This window comes from Monodon monoceros, unplaced genomic scaffold (genome assembly GCF_005190385.1).
Source record: "Monodon monoceros isolate NGI ecotype Baffin Bay Population unplaced genomic scaffold, NGI_Narwhal_1 Super_Scaffold_22, whole genome shotgun sequence".
NCBI classification, from domain to species: domain Eukaryota; kingdom Metazoa; phylum Chordata; class Mammalia; order Artiodactyla; family Monodontidae; genus Monodon; species Monodon monoceros.
In genome coordinates this window covers 110057744-110079522 of record NW_021703779.1, presented here as the reverse complement: position 1 = coordinate 110079522, position 21779 = coordinate 110057744, and the positions used below count along the sequence as shown (strand labels likewise).

At 38.3% G+C, this 21779-nt stretch overlaps 2 protein-coding genes across 2 annotated transcripts; both read right to left on the bottom strand.

Annotated features, from left to right (window-relative positions):
- Positions 1-2037: 2037 nt before the first annotated feature.
- Positions 2038-9158, bottom strand: LOC114905889 (olfactory receptor 13H1-like). The gene is made up of 2 exons (XM_029240232.1): positions 9154-9158; positions 2038-2770 (listed from the first exon to the last, which is right to left on the bottom strand). Exons 1-2 carry the CDS (start codon positions 9156-9158, stop codon positions 2038-2040), a joined length of 738 nt encoding a protein of 245 aa, XP_029096065.1.
- A 3746-nt stretch (positions 9159-12904) lies between these two features.
- Positions 12905-13830, bottom strand: LOC114905888 (olfactory receptor 13H1-like). The gene is given in 3 exon segments (XM_029240231.1): positions 12905-13217; positions 13219-13541; positions 13543-13830. Coding segments are annotated over 3 exon segments (924 nt in total).
- Positions 13831-21779: the final 7949 nt, after the last annotated feature.

Sequence of the window (21779 nt, the reverse complement as noted above, 5' to 3'; positions counted from 1 at the left end):
TCCACTTCTAGATGTAACATATTTCTCTTTAGAGAGAACCCTGTCTAACTTCTTCCTGAGGTAATCAAAAGGGAAGACATTAGTTTACCTGTCTAATTTTCTCTTGTAGCTAAAAAAGTCCCTGCCTCTCCCCAATAAATTTCTTTCTGTCAGCAAAAGGCACATCTCATTGCTTGTTCTATTCTACCTCTTCTTAGTCCCTAATGAAAATGATCAAATTCCAATAAGTATTAGGTTTTCAGTTTTACTCCATTTTTCCTTTCTTTTGAGGAATCACGTTTGTTTCCCGCCTCTAGTGTTTGACTTTATCTGCTTACTGTGTCTTGTTAGTTAGTTATTAGTACCTTCCGTTTAGTTTTAGGGGTGCTTTAGTTTAAGCGAGAAGTTTTAGAAACACCAGGAATAAAACTTACACAAGAATTTGTTCAAGGTTAAAATGGTAATGTTACAACGAAATTTGCATAACACCATAGATTCTCTTTCTAAAGAGTTCTCTATTGGGATTCACACAGTTTTATTATTTTCATTTTCATTTACAACAGCTTCTGTTGTTGACTGATTAGGCATTAATTGCAGGAGTGCTTACCAGAGTGAAATAAAATGGCTCAAACTGGGGATCTGCCTGTCAGGATGTATCTGAAAACTGATGGAGTCAATCAATGTTGAAACAAATTTTGTGGCTTTTTATTAGTCATATGTTACTGAGTGTAGCTTTTTGTTTCCAAAATTGGACTGGTTCATTGCCAGTTTGAACCAACAACAAAGACCCTGACTATTGAAACACAAATGACCAATGAACATGAGAAACATATTCAATCTCCTTTCTAATAAGATAAATTCAAATTAAGAACACAGTGGGAACATATTTTTTTAGTCTATCCTATTTGCATGGATTATTTTTAAAATGATGTAGTCATTATTTATATAGACATAAGCAAACACTCAAAAATGGCTTTGTGTTAGAGAGTTATTGACAGTTTTTTTCTTTTTTGACTGATGGGTATTCTGTGTCCACCATGTGCCAGTCATTGTGGTAGAAGCTAACGTGTATTATCCTATTTAATTCTCAAAATGAGTTTGTGAGGTAGGCACTCTTATAATCCACATTTTACAGATGAGAAAATTGAAGCTTAAAGATGGAAACTAACTAACTAAACACCACACAACCGTGAGTACCAGACTTAAATACATGTCTTCCAGATTCTAACACCTACGCAAGCCTCATTGAGTGCTGGGATTATAGGTGGTATTTCATTTCTTCTCCCCCAATGTGTTTTTTAAAAAATGAACATTATAATTCTTATGATCGAAAGATACAGTACATGCTTGTTTTCTTTTAAGGAGTTCCTCCTGAGTTAAATTTGCTCTATGTGAGGTCAACAACTTTGGAAGTGGCATGCAATTATCCAGAAGTAGTGTACATTGGCAGAGAAAATGTGGCCCTATCTACTGATCAAGACATGCAATTGTATGTTCCGTAGAGTCATCAGTTCTGGCCCTCAGTATGTACACAGTCTTGAAGGGCTCGTTGCTTCAGCAGAGGACTTTCTATGTGGAAGTCTTATATAGCAGTTGAGTAATTTTTCTCTCTCTACCCACTCACATCTATCATTTCTAAGCCTGGATCATAATATACCTCATACAAAAAGTATTGAGTTAAGAATTGTCCATTTTACAAGTTTGCTCTTTATCACCTATAAAAGAGAATCTAGAATATTGAAATGTTTCTCATTTATTAAAACAAAATCAAGCTACTCAGGATTCAAATGTGCTAATTATTATTTTGTTTTATAAGCTCTCCCACAAGATTGTCCTGTATAATTTATTACCTAAATGGATGACATTGTGAATGTTTAATGTTTTTCTCAGTGAGAGTAAGTTCTTTATCACACACCTGTTGGAAATAGAAAAAAACACATTTGAAAATAATTACGTTACTAAAATATTGTTTAGTATTTGGACCTTGTTATTTTTACAAGTCAGTGTCAAGCTGTTGGTTAGATGAGCCTCTGTGGGCTATTCATGCCCTTTTTAGGACTATTTCTTCTTAATTATTTTTCTTACGGCATCTTTCACATCCTTGTTCCTCAAGGTATAAATGAGAGGGTTCAACACAGGGCTTAGAGCACTGTAAAATGTAGAGGTGACTTTGCCCTGGTCCCGGTACTCCCTTGACTGAGGTTTCAGGTACATGCAGGTGGCTGTCCCATAAAATATGGTGACCACAGTCAGATGGGATCCACAGGTGGAGAAAGTTTTGAGGCTGGCCTCTGCAGAGCGGATCCTCAGCACAACAACCACAATGCGAGTATAGGAGATGAGGATGAAGGTGAAGTGCAGCGGCAGTGTCAATATACCGATGACCAGACCCAGAATAAGTCTGACTAGGGTGTCTGACCAGATGAGCTTCAACAGGGCCTGTGCCTCACAGGTAAAATGGTTGATGATATTGTGTCCACAAAAACTGGCAAGAATTGCAGTGATTGGTATTACTGCTAAAAGGAAGGCACTAGCCCAGGTCACCACAGCCAACTGTATGCAGACCTGGTCATTCATAATGATGGTGTGACACAGGGGATTGGATATTGCAATAAATCTATCATAAGCCATGACATCAAGGATGAGGCACTCTGTCATCCCCAGAAAAAGAGCAATGGTCATCTGAGCATAACAGCTAGTATAGGAAATGGTGGGGTAGTCTCTTAAACCACTGAACAATAAAAAAGGCACTGAATTGCTAGAGTAGCAGATATCAAGGAAGGGCAAGTTGCTTAAGAAAAAATACGTAGGGGTGTGAAGCTGCTTATCTACTCTAACCACAACAATGATGAGACTGTTATCCACCAATGTAATCAGGTAGACTGCTACCCTGGACTTTTGGATGATTGGACAAACCCACCAGGATGAACTCTGTCACTTCGCTGGCATTATCTGTAATCAGAATATCTGTTGTGTTCTATCTGCTGAGGAAGAAGAAATTGAAATCATTTTAATTTGGGAAACATTTATTGAGTGTTTGCTGTATCCTCGTAGTATATCAGGTGCTATCAGGAGGAGATGTCTATGAAACAAGTGATGCTGTTTGTAAGTTTATGTTCTATTTTGGAAGATGAAGCATTCATACACAGCACAAGATTAATTTGCAAAGTAGCACAATCCATTGTGAGTCTTAATCCCTTCATCTATAAAATGAGGGAGGTTGGACTCCACCTGAAGCATGCTTTGAACACTCCCCCTAAAAGAAAATGTGCTAATTTACTGCTTAAATGTAATCAGATCCCTGAATCACAGAATTACTAATTGTTCTTTCCTGCTATGGATATTAGCCAGAGGTTTATCTTTAGCTTGTTCGTATCCTTGGCATAAAATGTGTGCCCAGTTCACTCTCATTTCTTCCTTAACCTGCACATCCAATCAATCACTAAGTACTATTGGCTTGTCCTCCTAAATATATTTCAAATCTACCTAGAAATCTCCATATCCACAGCCAACACTTATCTAGTAAGAGCCACCATTGTCTCACATCTGGACTAACACAAGAGCTACTTAATAGGTCTCCCTACTTCCATTCTTGCCTCTCTATAGTCTATTCTACACATAGCAGCCTTTTACAAACATTCCCATGCTTAAAACCACTCTAGGGCTTCTAATTACAATTGGAATGCAATCTAACCTGTTTACCATGACCCACAAGAGTCTAAATGACCTGACCCTAACCTTATCTTGCATAGTCTCTTCTCATGCTGACCTTGTTTCAGCAATATTATCTTTATGAAGCACTCTAAGATTGTTCCTACCTCAGGATTTTGCACATTGTGTTCTTGCTGGGGGAAATGTTCTTCCTACCGTTTTTGCTTGGTGAACTCCTAGTCATTCTTAATACCTCAGCCTAAAAGGAACTTCATTACAAAAGCCTTCCCTAACCCCACTAATTTAAATCAGATCTCTTTGTTAAAATTGTTCATAGTACTCAGAACTTTTCTTGTATGGCTCTTATCACAGTTTGTATTTATATATTTGTGTGATTATTTAATTTCTGCTCTCTTACTATAGCCCTAGGAGGAACGAGGCCCTGACTGTTCTATGTACTACCTTATTTTCACTACCTCACACAGTACCTGGTGTGAACCCACAAAATGTGGGTTCAGTATATGTTTGTTGAATGAATAAAGGCCAGTTATTTGGTTCTTCTCTCTTACCCAATGTCATGAAATTGATTTGACTGAAACTACTTTGAACTGGCTGAAGAAAGTAAATGTTTGATGGTAAAAAGCCTATGATGAGAAACAGTTAGTATCTCATAGTATTCAGTCTTCTTTTTTTTTACTTTTTGGCCGCGCCACATAGCATGTGCGATCTTAGTTCCCCAACCAGGGATCGAAATGCTATCCCCTGCATTCGAAGCACAAAGTCTGAACCATTGGACTGCCAAGGAAGTTCCTCATAGTAGTCAGTCTTATTAATGCCCTGTAGCTCAGAAATGATACTTTTTTAGCCTTACAATTTGCCCTTTGCATGGAAGGAAGGTGTGATAGTGAAGAGAGAAAATGGGTTTATTCTAGAATCTGAAAGAAAAGTGTTTTCACCCTTTTTCATCCATTAAAAATTTTATTTTCTTTGTTCTAGTTCTATCAGATATGCATACTATCACAGACCAGCTCATTATTAAGGTCAAGATCTTTTCCTGGATTGTCTGTAAAATTTCCAGGAAGTTGTAATCACAAATCAGGATTTGGGGCATCTACAGTGTATAGTTTCAGACTCATGAGGCAGTTGTCAGGCCTTGGTGAGAACAGGCTGTGGATGGGAAGGTTTGTCTTAGGAGCTAGGCAGCAGAGAGAACTATCCAGGCTAATGATGTAGGTGATCTCTTTGGATTCTCTACTCAGGACAAACTCCAAATCTCAGAAGGTAGAAGACCTTTATGGACAAGTAATTCAGGAAGTAGAGTAAGAATTTATAACAAGATCCTCATTAAAACCTAATACAGGATAAGGGGGTTCTGAAAAGAAATCAGAACCAAGGGCCAAAAAACTGAAAAAATACTTAGGTGCTGCTAAACTTCTAATTACAGTTGTTTTTTTACTTATTAAAGAGAGTGATCTTACAAGGAGGCCCTTGACTACCTGTAATGAGAATTTAAAGGCTCCTTTTTGTTCTGTATACTCCCAGAATTGGAATCAGAAAACAGAATCAATCTGAAGTGAAAAAGTCTTCTTGGAGTAGAGTTATAGGATTGAGACTGAAGCAGAAGTCAGGTAATCTAGTCTTTATTCAATGGTGACCCCACAAGCATAGTTTCTTAACAGCATTACAAAAATGGGATTTTCGGGGCACAAACTTTTTCAAGGGGTACTAAAGTTTCACACTAGAATGGCAACATTTAAAATCATAAAGCTTTATTTTGACTTACAATATTCACCATGTTATAGTCCTAAAAATCTCAAAACAAATGCCAGTATAGATAGCTGAAAAACAAAGAACACATTTATGTGTTTACATGATTTTAGAGAATTTCACTAGACTAACCATATATATTTTTTATTGAATAATTCAATGTTTTAGCGCTGTGTAGGCCAGAATCTTCCTAAATTAACTAGACATATGTGGAGATTCTCACATATAGTCACAGGCTTTTGATCTTTTGGAAACATGTTGGGTGTACTTTTCTTCACACAGATTTCCCAAAGAGGGCTTTCCTGGTCCCACTTACCATGTAGGAGCATGCTTCCCAGGAGGACTCATTTCATTTTTAATACTTAAGTTAAGGGATGCTTGGAGTATCTTCCCTGTTCTCTGAGCTCTTTAGAAAGCTCCCAGGAGTTCAACATATACTAGAATAGATAGTGCGCACAGATAGGAATTTCTATTATTCATATCAGGCAGTGTAGACTGTTGGTTAAGAGCATGGATCCTGGATCAAAGTTTGAATCCTGGATCCATTACTGATTCACAGTGCGGCATTGGTAATTTGCTTAGCTTGTTTACACCTTAGTTTCCTCAATTATAAAATTGGGAAAATTATAGTAACTATCTCATAGGGCTTTTGTGCCATATATATAAGCTATTATTATTTTAAATAATATTTTTAAATGAATCCTCATTTGGGAAGTAGCACCCATGACAATATGGCCACATTTGTTATCTTTCTTTTCTGGAAGGGGGAAAATAAATAAATGAGGACAAAAATAAGTCAATATGGTCAGATTATACTGTGAGCCTTCTGAAAGAAGAATTTGCATTTCATTTCCATAACTTCAGTACTTGTCTCAATTCCTGACACATGGCAGGAACTTAATGAATAAATGATTATTTGGGGAATCAAATTGATTTTCTCACCTGAATAGCATAAAAGCCCCCCAAACAAAAATGGCAAGGTCTCTAAGAGTTGTGCGGGATCATTAGCTCACTGAAGTGTTGGAGTCTTTCAAGGGAAGTGAGTTACAGATGCATCCTGGGAGATCCATGTCAAGACTGACCATTCCACACATATATGTTGATTTGTTCCAACAAACAACTATGGCTTCTTTCCTCCTTGCCAGGGTGTATGTTCTTCACTTGCTCTTACAATGGGTTTTGTTTTGATTCTGTTCAGCATTTTAGAAACCGGGACTCCAAATGGTCCAAAACATGAACAAGAGAAGAAGGAGAGAAGAATCTTAAACATTCTCTGCTGTTACCTTCTGAGTTTATTCATTCTGGTTCCAAAGAAGTGATTTCACTGAAGAGACTTCAGGGATCAGGTCCCTAAAAGGCAACTAAATCCTACTACTGAACTAAAGCTGTACATTCTTCTGGGAATGTTATTTCTAAGTCATTAAAATACAAGTAGATTTTGTCTACTAATGCCAATACTTCATTAGTGACAATATGATAAAACTTTTGACTAACACCCTCAACTCTACTTTTGCTCTTAAGTTACCAGGGAGCAGAACCAACTCTAGGGTGATTACTCAGAGTCCTGTGTTTCTTGGGAGGGTTTCCAATACAGTGACTCAGAAGGTAATGAATGAATAGGAAAGGGGGAATGGCCACAGTTTATTGGGATGCTATGAAAGCTTCAATTAAGCATTCAGGTAAATAATGTTAACAGTGTTTACTGGAGGTTTCCTCTTCCTCTTCACTTTATCCTAACTTCCCCCAGCCTATCCCAGCCATCTTTGACTTGAATAGTTTCTGGAAATCCCACTTTTTCCTAAAAGTTTGCTGGATTAAATTTGAGGTGCCATACAAACTGTCACTGTCTAAATTTAATCATCTTCTCATTCACTGTCCCATTGATTTACTTCATCTGTGCATGTACCTAATTATAATAGTATTATTTTATTGATTTCTTGCCGAGTTGTGGCCTGAATATATGATGTAATTGTTTATTATTTTTACATGTATCCTTCTTAAAATTTCCAACTTAGAGTTCAAGATATTGGGGCTAGGAATGAGGCATCTCAGCAAATGGTCTAGCTGAGTGCTACTCAAAATGTTTGCAATGACATAAGAACAGAATTGAGAGTAAATAGTAACTTTTAAAGTGATTTGACATTGCCATAATATTTTCATTGTATTTTATAAAATATCAGGCTGTGACAGCTTGGAACTTTAAAAAAACAGCTGTGTTTTACCACAGATAGTTTGAGAAGTATTGGTTTAACACCTATTCATTTAAGCAGTTCTTATTGTGCATGTACTCTGTGCCAGGAATTATGCTAGGGAGACAGAGATGAATGAAACAAACTTCTTGTTCTCAATAAACTTATGATCTAATTGGGGATAAATACTCCAAAACAACTGATTATAAGATAATATGGAAGAGGCTAAATTTAGGGTTGAACAAAATGTTATTAAGCAAAAGAAAATGGAATTAAGTCACCTATCCAGGGTTAAACAGAATGCAGTGAGCTCTGGGGAAGGCTTCATTGAAGACATGACATTAGATCTGACCTTGAAGGATGACTGAGGTTTTGCCAGGCATGGAAGACAAGAAGGGCACTGCAGGCAGAGAGAACAGTGTATACAGTGGCATATACACATAAAAGGTAGAGAAAAAAGTATTGATTTCCTGGAGCATGGGGTCTGTGGAGATGAGGTAGAGAAGGAGGATAAAGAGGTTAGCAGGATCCTCAATTAATGTTGGCATATCCTATAGGCAATAGGGAGCCACTGCAAGTTTCTAATCTTGGAGGGGAATTGTAGAAATGATGAGATTTTCGCTTTAGAAAATCATTCTGGAGAAGTTTCTAGAGTTTTTGATGATGGCCATTCTGACTGGGGTGAGATGATATCTCATTGTAGTTTTGATTTGCACTTCTCTAATGATTAATGATGTTGAGCATTCTTTCATGTGTTTGTTGGCAGTCTGTATATCTTCTCTGGAGAAATGTCTATTTAGGTCTTCTGCCCATTTTTGGATTGGGTTGTTTGTTTTTTTGTTATTGAGCTGCATGAGCTGCTTGTAAATTTTGGAGATTAATCCTTTGTCAGTTGCTTCATTTGCAAATATTTTCTCCCATTCTGAGGGTTGTCTTTTGGTCTTGTTTATGGTTTCCTTTGCTGTGCAAAAGCTTTGAAGTTTCATTAGGTCCCATTTATTTATTTTTGTTTTTATTTCCATTTTATTTTGTTTTCCATGGGTTTTATTTGTTTTATTTCCATTTGTTCCATTTATTCCATTTGTTTTATTTCCATGGGTCAAAAAGTTGATTGGATGGCTAGTTTAGAGAGAGACTGGACTAGGGAAAAATAGGAGCTTATTACAGTCATCCTGGTATGGGTTGAGTAAGCTGTGGACTAGGACAGATGCATTGAGGACAGAGAAGGGATGGATTTCGAAGACATTTCAGAGCAAGAAACAATAAGATTCAGAGAATGAGTGGTCATTAAGGGTAAGTGAGGAGAAGATGTAGAGGCTAATTCTGAGGCTAATGAAAATACTATCATGTAGCATTTGTAACGTGCTTTTAACTTTTTAACATCTAACATCTATGATCTCATTTGATCTTCCAACCCTTCTGAGGTAGGTTAAAGAATATATTTTTCCCTGTTTGACAGATCCAGTCCAGAGAATTAAGTGATTCGCCCAGAGTTTCATAGCTCATTAATGGCAGAACCCAGACTAGAATCCAGACATCCTGACGCCTAATCATGTGCTTTTCTCACTCCATCGCGATGTTGTACTGAAGAAGTGTTTGACCTGCTGCTCACAGTTAATCGGAAACATTTGCTCTGCATATTACTAGCAGGGGGAGAAAAGAGGAGAGAAGGCACCCAGTGAGATGAGCACCAACTACTTTTGAGTCAATTGAAACTTCAGTATTAGTAATAATAACTGTATAATAACAGTAATAAAATAAATTAATGCTTATTGAGGGCTTACTATGTCCCAGCCATAGTTCTCATCATTTTATATAAAATCAACTGATTTAATCCTCTTAACAACCTTATGAGGTCAGTCCTATGATTGTCTTCCTGTTATAGATGAGGAAACTGAGGCAGGAAGTTGCCCAAGGTCATATAGCCAATAAGTGTCAAGGTCAGATGTTTTAGCTAGACAATCTGAAAACATAGCATTTTTTCCTTTCTCTGTTCAGCAACAATCTTACCATCTTCCTACTTTTCTTTTTCAAAGACTCCCTGAACCCATCAGGCTCCCATCAGAAAGAGCATCTAGGCATCAGGAGAATTGTATTTTTTAAATTAAATTAAATTAAATTAATTTTTTATTGAGGTATAATTGACACATAACATTATATTAGTTTCAGATGTACACCATAATGATTTTATTTGTGTATACAATGAGAAATTACCACCACCATAATTCTAGGAGAACTGTATTCTCTTCCCAGTCATATCGCTAACTGTTGACCTTGATATCACAGCCTCTCTACATCTTTTTATCACCTCTTAATGTCAGTTTCATAATATTAATAACAATATCTGTTTGTTAATCTCATTAAATTATTTAGAAGATGATATGAGGTAATATATGTTCAAGAATAAGATAAACTGTAAAGTGTATAAAGTGCTTTATAATTTTAAGAACTAGGAAGATATAAATTCACATAGTAATGTTGCTTGCGTACACGTCTTTCTTCCCGCTTAGACAGTGAATTCTTTGAGGGGAAGGATCAAATATGCTTTTATTTGACCACCGCATCTCTGGCAATACCACAGTACCGGCTGTATAGTAGGTAGTTAATAAATGCATATTAATTGAATGATATATGTACAGATGCTTGAATGCATGGGTGAGAGAGCAACCTTGGAAGGCACTATTTAAGAAGCAAGTAGGCATTTCAATTCGTGGCGTCTTAGGCTCACGTGATCCAGACTTCACAATGACAGCTAACGTTTATTGTTCTCTAACTATAGGCCAGGGACTTTTCTAAATGCTTTACATGAATTGAGTCATACAGTTCTTATAACCAAGCTATGAAGTCACATTCAACACATCCTTATTAGCTCTCACCTGTATTGTAAAAGTGTGTAGACTTTGTAAACAGAGATTTAAATGGCTTCTGAGCATTCTTCTCTGAAACATCTACTTCAGTAACATCATTGGTAACAGTTTCCTACATAATATCCCTAAAACTTCCCAAGATTCCTGCGATTCCTGCAACTGTCTGAGGTTGTTGGCAATATTCCTTTACCTTCTCTCTCACAGCCCTTCCAAAGGCTTCATAGGCCTCTAATTCTGTTTATTAAATCCCTTCCTGCCTGATATAACTAGAGTGGTTGTGTCTACATGATCAAACTCTGAACACTACAGTTAGTGTTACAAGTACTATTAGCTCACTTAGGTGAAGAGATCAAAGCAGAGAGAGTAGCTTGAAATAAAAGTGGTAGAATGAAAGTTTGAATCCAAAAAGTTTGGCTCCAGGGCCTGTGCTCTAAATAGTTATACTTCACTGCCTTTCCTCAAGTGAAATCCCAAATCCTGTGAATGGGATGTGGCGTCTTTTTCTTAAATCCCTATTGGAAAATATCACTTGGAAACTATTTTTCAGTTTGCAAACTTTCTCCTCAATTTCTAACAGAGCTATCTTAGTTTCAAACCAGTCTTTAGTTGCTTTCCAGGGTGAAGCAAAGTAAGCTTCACTACCCAGCTGCCTAGGATGAGGTGCACAGTGGAATGCTTCTCACAATGCCTGTGAGTGATCAGGTGGAGAAGCGATAGTCAACCTTAGGAGTTTTCAACAATCAAGAATTGATTTCATTCCACAGCACCCTCATAGAGTTCATTTTTATATTTAAAATGAATTAATATCAATGTTGAATTAGATTGTCTTTGGGGTTTAGATGCCTAGAAACAGAATGTTAGTGCTGGAAGGGCCATAGCTATGTTAACTAGCTGCTATGTGTGTCTGCTTTTCCAGTCAAAGCTAACATTTAAAGTCAGGCAGATAGATCTCTATATATTGATCTTGAGGAATGTCCATGATATATTGTCAAGTGGAAAAAGCAAGTTGCAGAGTAAATTGATGATATTATTCTATTTTTTTAAGAAAATATATATAACACCTAGATGCAGAATGTTAAGACTAGAGAGATCCTTGGGTAACAAAACACAACCTTCCTATTATATTGATGAGCAAATCTGAGGGCCAAAGAGTGCTATAACTAAGGTCACACAACTAGTTAGTAGCAGAATCAATTCTGCATCCCTATCTCCAAACTCCACTATGTCACTCTGTCTATAGGCTGTGCCTGTACCAACAAGTCAATAAAGAGACAAAGCATATAGTGACAGAGCTACCATTTTGTAGTAGAGGCACCACTAACAAAAATATGATTCTCATTTTACGCTGCAAATAGAGAGCTGTAATAAAGAGTAGAATATTTCTCCCCCCAAAAGCAGGGTCATTAAAATGAGTACTCTGAATATTTCTCCTAATTTCTGAATTTCTCTCTACTTGAAGGCTCTATTGTTTTCTCCTGTAAAATTTTATTGATTTCACCAATTTAACTTTATTTCACAATGTTAATTTGAAATGTTTTGCATAATGTATGAAACTTGCCCTGGCACCTAGTACCTAGTTCCTGGTTGAAAGTAGTAAGTTAATATTTGTTGAATGAATAAATCAAAGATTTAAGTCACTTGGATTTTTTTTCTAAATATTTTTTTATTTCTTGATATTAAAACATGGTTTCAGTGGCTGAGAATACCATAATTTAAAAAAATGTATAATAGATGGAATTTGAATGAATGTTGCATTTACTTGAAAATTATGCTATTTTGATAAGTGATTTACTCATTCTATTTTTTTTCTCATTGTTAACATGAGGGGTGGATTATGGTGACTTTTCTTACCAATTTTACAGAGATATTAGGAATACAGAATGAAATAATATATTTGAAAGAAGTTTAGAAAAAAAAGAAAAAAATGAAACACTCTACACTAATGTAGGAAATGTCTATGATAAAATTTTCTCACGGTTCTGAGATTAAGTAGAGTAAGGGATTATGCTTTTACAACACGGTTTGCCTTCAGTAAAGTTGTAAAATTTCTGACATTTGTCTTCTGACCTCTTATTACACCATTCTTTGTCCTATTTTCCAATTTCAGTTATGCCTCGCCTCCTGCTAACAGTCATAGGAGATTCTCTTGCTGCTTAGGTCTCTTCTGTCAGTGAGGAAATGATTCTGATAAATTTATTTACCTGAATTTGAGTAACTTAATGGGTGGCCGACCACTAATGTGTTATATGTAAAGAAAGAGTAAAAATAATGCCTGTAATGGAAATTCAAGTCTCAGTAAGAATAATACTTTGGGGTGGGAGCACTTCCTGAAGCTTCTCATATAATGATCACCTACTCTACCAAGGGTAAAGTCAGACATTTTAAACAGTTTTTTTCTGTCAGTGAAGATGTAGCTGAATGTTATTTTAGAAGTTTAGAAGCAAAGAAGGCTTATGCCCTTTTTGCCATAACTTTCCTCATTGCCCCTTTAATATCCTTATTCCTCAGGCTATATGTTAGGGGTTTCAGCATGGGTGTCAAAGCCCCATAAAACACTGAGATAAACTTGTCCTTGTCAGGGGATGACTTGGACTGTGGTTTCATATACATGGAAATGGCTGCCCCATAGAAGATTGCCACCACAGTCAAATGAGAACCACAGGTAGAAAAGGCCTTGAGCCTACCCTGGGCTGAGCGAATCCTTAGAACAGCAGTGGCAATTTGGACATAGGAGAGGAGAAAAAGCCCAAAGGGTAGGAGCAGGGAAAATACTTGTGATGAAGATCATAAGCTCATTGAGGCTGGTATCAGAACAAGCCAGCTTAAGAAGGGAGAGAATTTCACAGACAAAATGGTTGATGACATTAGCCCCACAGAAATGAAGTTGCAGGGATAAGATGAGCATGGCAGTGAGCACAAGTGATGCCCCCCATGAGGTAGCAGCCAGCCAAACACACACTGAGCCATTCATGACCACAGAATAGTGCAGGGGATTGCTGATAGCAACCACACAATCATAGGCCATGACAGCCAACAGGAGGCACTCTGCTGTGGCCAAGACCAAGGAGACACTTATTTGGGTCAAACAATCGTGGGTAAGAGAGGTAGGGATGGGTAGAGAAACAATGCACCAAGGCCTGGGGCATGGAGACCGTTCCATAGCAAAGGTCTAAGAAAGACAGATTACTAAGGAAGAAGTACATTGGAGTGTGGAGGTGGGGGTCAGTGTGGATAAGAAAGATGATAAGTCCATTCCCCAATAATGTTCTGAGGTAAGTTATCAGTACCAATGTGAAAAATGTGACTCTCCATTCAGGATAGTTAGAGATTCCAATAAGAAGAAACTCAAATACTGCTGTAGCGTTGTCCATGGCCATTCTTCCCACTTGCCACTATTCATTGGATGGGTGCCAATGTAGTTGCCTAATTTTACCTGAAAGAATGAGAATAAAGATGGAGGGATGGTATGAGAAAGTTGGAAATAACTAGGGTGTACAGGATCATTCTCGTTGTCCTCTTCAAAAGATATAAGAATACAAATGAGATATCTGTGATGGATACAGAGGCAAAGCTAAAAATCTACTCCCTCCCATGGAAAACAGCAAATTCCCCATTCTTTTAAAATGGTTATATGAAAAGTTCTGCAACCCACTTTTGCCAGATACTTTTTAGTATCATTTTTTTTCCAAGTAGGAAGAGAGGAAAAGGAGGGCATCTTCCTGCTTCTCTCACTCGTTCTCCATTTTCAAAGACAAATCTGATTCATAGAGATGGTTGAACCTCTGTCAGCTTGAGTTACTAATCTCCACCAAGAGGGTACCTTCTGATAGTCTTAGCTAAAATATTGCCTATTCTTGTGTCTGTCTGTCACTCCTAGATTGTTCATACCTCCATTTTCCCATTGTGCTAGTATCTACCACGGTGCTTGTCCTAGAGTCCTGCCAAGTATTTCTTTTTTTTAAATAAATTTATTTATTTATTTTTGGCTGCGTTGGGTCTTCGTTGCTGCACGCGGGCTTTCTCTAGTTGCGGCGAGCGGGGGCTACTCCTCATTGTGGTGTGCGAGCTTCTCATTGCAGTGGCTTCTCTTGTTGCGGAGCACAGGCTCTCGGCACGTGGGCTTCAGTAGTTGTGGCACGCGGGCTCTAGAGTGCAGGCTCAGTAGTTGTGGTGCACAGGCTTAGTTGCTCTGCGGCATGTAGGATCTTCCTGGAGCAGGGATCAAACCCATGTCACCTGCATTGGCAGGCAGATTCTTAACTACTGCACCACCAGGGAAGTCCCCAAATACTTCTTTGATCTAAACTGATATTATGTAAATACAGTATGTCATGGAACCCTTGAGGTCTATGAAAACCCTCTGCTAATGTCTGTGGTTGGAGTTACATTTCCAGGTCCTCTGGTGTTTTCCGTGTTGTGATTGCTGAGCCCCAGTTAGCAATGTGAAAATCTAATGTGATGTTTCTAAAAGTATGAGTGGTAAGGAGTGAGCAGCCTACCTGAAAAGTCACTCTCTTCTCACCCTCATCACTCTCTTTTCCCTCACGCTGCTTAATTTTCCTTACAGCACATTCCAATATTTGAAACTACATTAATGATTTGATTGTTTATTACTTCAGCGGTCCCCAACCTTTTTGGCACCAGGGACCGGTTTCCTGGAAGACAGTTTTTCCTCGGATGGGGTGGGGTGTGCGGGGGGACGGTTCAGGCAGTAATGCGAGCGAAGGTTCAGGGGGTAATGCGAGCGATGGGGAGCGATGGGGAGCAACAGATGAAGCTTCACTTGCTCGCCCGCCGCTCACCTCCTGCTGTGTGGCCCGGTTCCTAGCAGGCCAGCAGACCGGTACCGGTCTGCAGCCCAGGGGTTGGGGACTCCTGTATTACTCGATTACTTGTCTCCCACTCGAATGTAAATTTATTGAGAACAGAACCTTGTCTGCTTTGTTTACTGGCTTATCCCTAGTATTTAGAACAGTGCCTGGGGCATCATAAGGAACTGATATCGAATCATTTAAATGAACGTATAAAGTCCTGGGCTGTTACAGATATTATTCAGAATTTAACTACTCCTCTTGCCACCTGCACTGCCATCCCTTATTCCAAGTCATTGTCATTATTCACCTGGATTTTGTCAATAACTTCCTTATTGGTTCCCCTGTTTCTGGCTTTGCCTCCATTCAGTTCAAATGATTCAGTTATATTGGAAGTCAGATCAGGTTACTCTTACATTAAAAAATTTCAGTAGCTTCTCATTTCAACCTAATTAAACACCAACCTCCTTACTATGACCTATCAGGCACTACATGGTTTGCCTCCTCTTTACCTCTCTGACCTCTGTTCCTACTACTCTTTTCCTTGCTCACTTTGTTCTAGTTACACTGGCCTCTTCAGTGTTCCTTAAACACTCATGGCACATCCCTTTCTCAGAGCCTTTGATCTCTTTGCTCCATATTTCTGAAACCAAGATCCTTGTATGGCTTACCTTCTCACTTCTCTCAGGTCTTTACTCACAATGCATCTTTTTAGTCAGTTCTTCTTTGGCCACCCTGTCTAAAAGCTCATCTCTAGCCCTTGGCATTTTATGTTCCCCTTTCCAATTCTCTTTAGAATTATTATTTCTAGCATCTTGTATATTTTATCTATTAATTATGTTTATTGATTGTTTCTCTCAACTAAAATGCATACTCAGTGAAGTCACTGCTGTATGCCCAAAACCTAGAATGGTGCCTGGTGCATGGAAGGTGCTTAAGAATTATTTGCTGAATGAATGTGTGAATGGAACTCTTTAGCTTTTCCACATTGAAAGACAGCCTCTCTTTTTCCATCTGCCTCTTCCCTAGATATTGCTGTTTATATGGCAAGCACCCCCTAATGTGTATGTGATCCTTCATGAGATTAACTCTCCCTTTTCTTCTAATCCCTTCCTTGAAGCTTCTGCTACTCACTGGCTATTTCTCTGGATAAGTTTCTTCCCCTCATTGGCTTAGATTTTTATTTGCAATCTAGTTAAACTAAGTGATCTCTAAGAGCCCTTCTAGCTCTAACATGCTAGGATTCTCTGATTTCCCTCAATTAAAAGGAAGACAAAACAAAACTTAACACTCCTCAGAATATGAGGAATCTACTACATTTTCCTCCATTGTTGGAAATTCATGTGGGCTACAGAAGGGGTTTACTAAGGGATGAAGTTTCTCTAACCATCTTTGAAATGGGAGACTCGCTTGTCCTTAAAAGTCTTTAGCAAAGAAGATTCTACAATTCCCCCACTTTCCTGTCCTGAAGTCCAAGTAACCTGTCCCTGTGTCTAGTTCTCTACTTTGTTCAGCCTCTCAGACAGGCTAAGTACATGAGAATGGTAAATTTATGGAAGTGAAAGTGTATGCCACTTGTGAAGTGTCAAACACATGTAAGGGAGGGAGAAGATAGTAACCTGCCTTCACAGGAGTGTCCTCAGATCTTGAGAGACCTAGTGAGATAATCATTTCCACAGAGGGAAAATGCAGAAAGATGAGAGTCACATGGCTATATGAAACAATGCACTGAAGCCTGTTATATTTTAAGTTAGTACAGTCATACCTTAAATTTCTTTGTGGTCTGTGTTTAACTCCCAATTACCTATATATGGGCCATTCACAGTAGAATATCTAAAAAGATGATGGACAAGCTGCAGATGGGAGGATGAACTGGTTTTGCATAGAAGTAGATGGCTGATTATTATGCCATTTAAAAGTCTCTGTTGCTCCTAGAACTCTATAAAGCACACTGATTTTGCTGTTAAATATCGATAAATAAATGTTTTCCCTCCTTATATGAACCTATAATTCTTAATGACCAGCAGGATGTATTTTATTTCTCTGGTATTGAGGTATTATTTATAGAGTCTATCCCTCAGTCTTTCATGAGCCTAGTTGAATAAATTGATGAGCGATTTGATTAAAAATTGGTGATCTGTCTATGGTTGTGGGAAGACTTGTTTTTAATGGTGTTAAGCTTACTGATAGAGATTGGGATCGAACCCATGACCTTGCCTCCATTAGTACTGTGTCTGAACCTATGAAATTAAAATTGATGACAACTTCCGTTTCACACTTAAAGGCTACGCAGCATCTAAACTGAGGGACCTATTTATCATTTAGTCTGGGCCCTGCTCTCCAAGGCAGTGCTGATTGTCTCATCCTAAAATTATCGTTAAAAGATTCCTGGAAAACTGGGCTTAGAATGTTTCCCATCTTAGTCTTGTTGCCTGCAATTATTTATATAGCCTAACTTTTCTTTCAACTAACAGCTGCCCTCTTGCCTTCCTGGAGGTTGCCCATGTCTGATAAATGGTTAGAGGTTAAAAAAAAAGTGGGAGGGGGAATGAAAGAAACTGGAGCATTTTCCTGTTACTGACTTACCATTGGAGGTTCCTCTCAAGTAACAGTAGGTGGAGCAGAATGAGACTGCTGAAAATACCAAGTTTCCTGGTGAGATTTCAAAAGCCTTCCCAGCTTCTCAAACTCTCAAATGCCTGGAAACCTTTGAAGAAAAAAAATATTTTTTTGGTTAGATCAAATTACAATTGCCAAAAACTTTAATGTGCAGCCCTTGGTGATGGCATCTGATTAAATCATTTAATTTCTTAGGCAAACATTTCTTTCACTGACCTTTGACTCATGTACATCTTTGTTCTATCTTCCCTAGAAAAGTTATAACAGGGACGATTGAGGTCATTTGAATACTTTGCATCAAGACCCTTAGGTTATTTCAATTTTCGACCTGCTAGATTAGACACCTTTTGCCTCTTGGCAATATTTATCTATCTGTTATCTTATCTTGATGAACTGGAACACAATTAAACCAAATTGTCACTTTCTTTAAAAAGAGGGAAATGATAATAAAACATGCTGCATCCAGGGCTTTAAACTAAATTGGATGATTTCAAGGAAGTGTCCTGGGCTCTGTGTATACCCTACCCAGTTTCCTACTCTTTCTCCACTACCTATTTTCAGTGCCAGAGTGTGAAAGTATACAACCTGAAGACTCCAAGGTCCTGAGCATCCCTCGGTCAGCAAAAAGATCTAATGACAGTTACTCTACCCACTAAGGCTGGACAATAGACTCAGACATTTCAAAAGCATTAAACTGGGGTTGAAGCGCAAAGCTGTTTGGTTACCCCTCACTTGTCCAGAAAATATAACTACCAGAACCTGCCTTTCATTGAGCAGTTTGGTTTTTAGAAATTGTGCCGTTCCTCCCCTTCTCTTGATCTAGGTTAAGAATCTATCGATATATGTTTACCCGGAAGCTGTCACCAGAGCTCTATCTCTGGGAGCATACTTTGCTCTGAACTAAATCTATAAATCCTACATCATCAGCATACTTATGATGTCTGGGGTCTGATTCTCTTCCAGATTCAATTCCAAATGCAGGGAGAAAGTTGATGAGCTGCTCAGTAACTTAAATAACTTGAAGTTCCAAAGTGCTACCAGACCATTTATCTCACGAGTACAGTTCAAAGTTTCTGGTCTTCAACAGAAAGAAATAATTAGCTTGTGAGAGCTTCAGGGACCTCATCCCAAACAGGCAATTAAATTTTGCCAAACCAGAGCTGTTTGAAAAAAAAGTAGTATTTTGTGTAGGGAAAAGAAATAAAGAAAGAGAAAGGAGACTTTTGAGACCATGAGACTTCTGTATACCACTGTTGGGCTTTCCAGAGAACTAAGAAATAATTCTCTTTTATTTTGGTCCATAGTCTCTTCACATTATTTCAGTATTAAATTGGTGTCGTGACAGAGCCTGCAGCTGGTAAAGAAATGTCTATCAGGGGACAGCTGGGATAGAGAGTGCACAAGCGAGTGCATGTGTTATTGATTCCCACGTTGAAACAGCCCTTATGTTTGCCTTTCCATTCCCACTTCCACCACCCCAGCCTGCTCAAAGAGCTTCCATGGGAGCTTTTTTTCAACTGTATCAAGTCTGTATTCCTTCATCTGACATGCGAGGCCAACTGTGGCAGTTCCTCATCTATCATTTAACATTCATTTGTTCGCGCATTTACACATTAATATATTTATTCTACAAATACTTAATGAGTACCCACTGTGTGTTAGGCAATGTGCTTTGCATTGAGGATACAACGGAGCAAAAAAAAATTCTGACACAGTTCCCACTTTCATGGAGCTTACTGTCTGGTAGGGAAAACTGACATTAACCAAACTATCAAGAATATAAATACGCACCTGTGGTAAGTGCTATGCAGAAAAGCTACTTGGTGGTATTTGTTATTGATTCCCACATCCACCTCTGTCTCCGACGACTGCTCAACAAATTCTCTCCACTTAAATCTGGTTACTTTCTTCATTGCTCCATGAGTGCTCACCCCTACTCCTTCTACACCAATAATCCTGATGTTATACCAACTTGGAAAGCAAAATAGTACCTAATCCATCTTTCAACACTAAACCTAGTTTTTGGCTCTTTTGTTATCTATTTTGTTACATGGTTCGCTATGTTATCGGATTCTTCAGCTATATCATAGGTAACCAGAAGCCAGATACTTGTATTTCTACTTCTTTAGGACTTTTTATGGTAGTGCCAGTAGATAATAGGGTAGTGGGAAGCAGTCTGAGGTAGTCTTTATGGCTGGGTACCCAGGGGCTTGCTAATTATGTGACCTTGTTCAAGTAATCCAAATAATCTAAGCCTAATTTTCCTTTTTATAGGAAATGAGTAAATACATGGATATGCTTTTTTTTGTTCAAATTATTTTATTTAGTTATTTATGTTTTAACATTTTATTGGAGTATAATTGCTTTACAATGGTGTGTTAGTTTCTGCTTTATAACAAAGTGAATCAGTTATACACACATATATGTTCCCATATTTCTTCCCTCTTGCATCTCCCTACCTACCACCCTCCCTATCCCACCCCTCCAGGTGGTCACAAAGCACCGAGCTGATCTCCCTGTGCTATGCGGCTGCTTCCCACTAGCTATCTATTTTATGTTTGGTAGTGTATATATGTCCATGCCACACTCTCACTTTGTCACAGCTTACCCTTCCCCCTCCCCATATCCTCAACTCCATTCTCTAGTAGGTCTGTGTCCTTATTCACGTCTTACATATAGGTTCTTCATGACATTTTTTTTCTTAGATTCCATATATATGTGTTAGCATATGGTATCTGTCTTTCTCTTTCTGACTTACTTCACTCTATTTGATAGACTCTAAGACCATCCACCTCACTACAAATAACTCAATTTCGTTTATTTTTATGGCTGAGTAATATTCCATTGTATATATGTGCCACATCTTCTTTATCCATTCATGCGATGATGAACACTTAGGTTTCTTCCATCTCCTGGCTATTGTAAATAGAGCTGCAATGAACATTTTGGTACATGACTCTTTTTGAATTATGGTTTTCTCAGAGTATATGCCCAGTAGTGCGATTGCTCGGTCATATGGTGTTTCTATTTTTAGTTTTGTAAGGAACCTCCATACTGTTCTCGATAGTGTCTGTATCAATTTACATTCCCACCAGCAGTGCAACAGTGTTCCCTTTTCTCCACACCCTCTCCAGCATTTGTTGTTTCTAGATTTTTTGATGATGGCCATTCTGACCGGTGTGAGATGATATCTCATCGAAGTTTCGATTTGCATTTCTCTAATGATTAATGATGTTGAGCATTCTTTCATGTGTTTGTTGGCAATCTGTATATCTTCTTTTGAGAAATGTCTATTTAGGTCTTCTGCCCATTTTTGGACTGGGCTGTTTGTTTTTTTGATACTGAGCTGCATGTGCTGCTTGTAAATTTTGGAGATTAATTCTTTGTCAGTTGCTTCATTTGCAAATATTTTCTCCCATTCTGAGGGTTGTCTTTTGGTCTTGTTTATGGTTTCCTTTGCTGAGCAAAAGCTTTGAAGTTTCATTAGGTCCCATTCGTTTATTTTATTTATTTATTTATTTTTAACATCTTTATTGGGGTATAATTGCTTTACAATGGTGTGTTAGTTTCTGCTGTATAACAAAGTGAATCAGTTATACATATACATATGTTCCCATATGTCTTCCCTCTTGCATCTCCCTCCCTCCCACCCTCCATATCCCACCCCTCCAGGCTGTCACAAAGCACCGAGCCAATATCCCTGTGCCATGCGGCTGCTTCCCACTAGCTATCTACCTTACTACGTTTGTTAGTGTGTATATGTCCATGCCTCTCTCTCGCCCTGTCACAGCTCATCCTTCCCCCTCCCCATATCCTCAAGTCCATTCTCCAGTAGGTCTGCGTCTTTATTCCTGTCTTACCCCTAGGTTCTTCATGACATTTTTTTTTCTTAAATT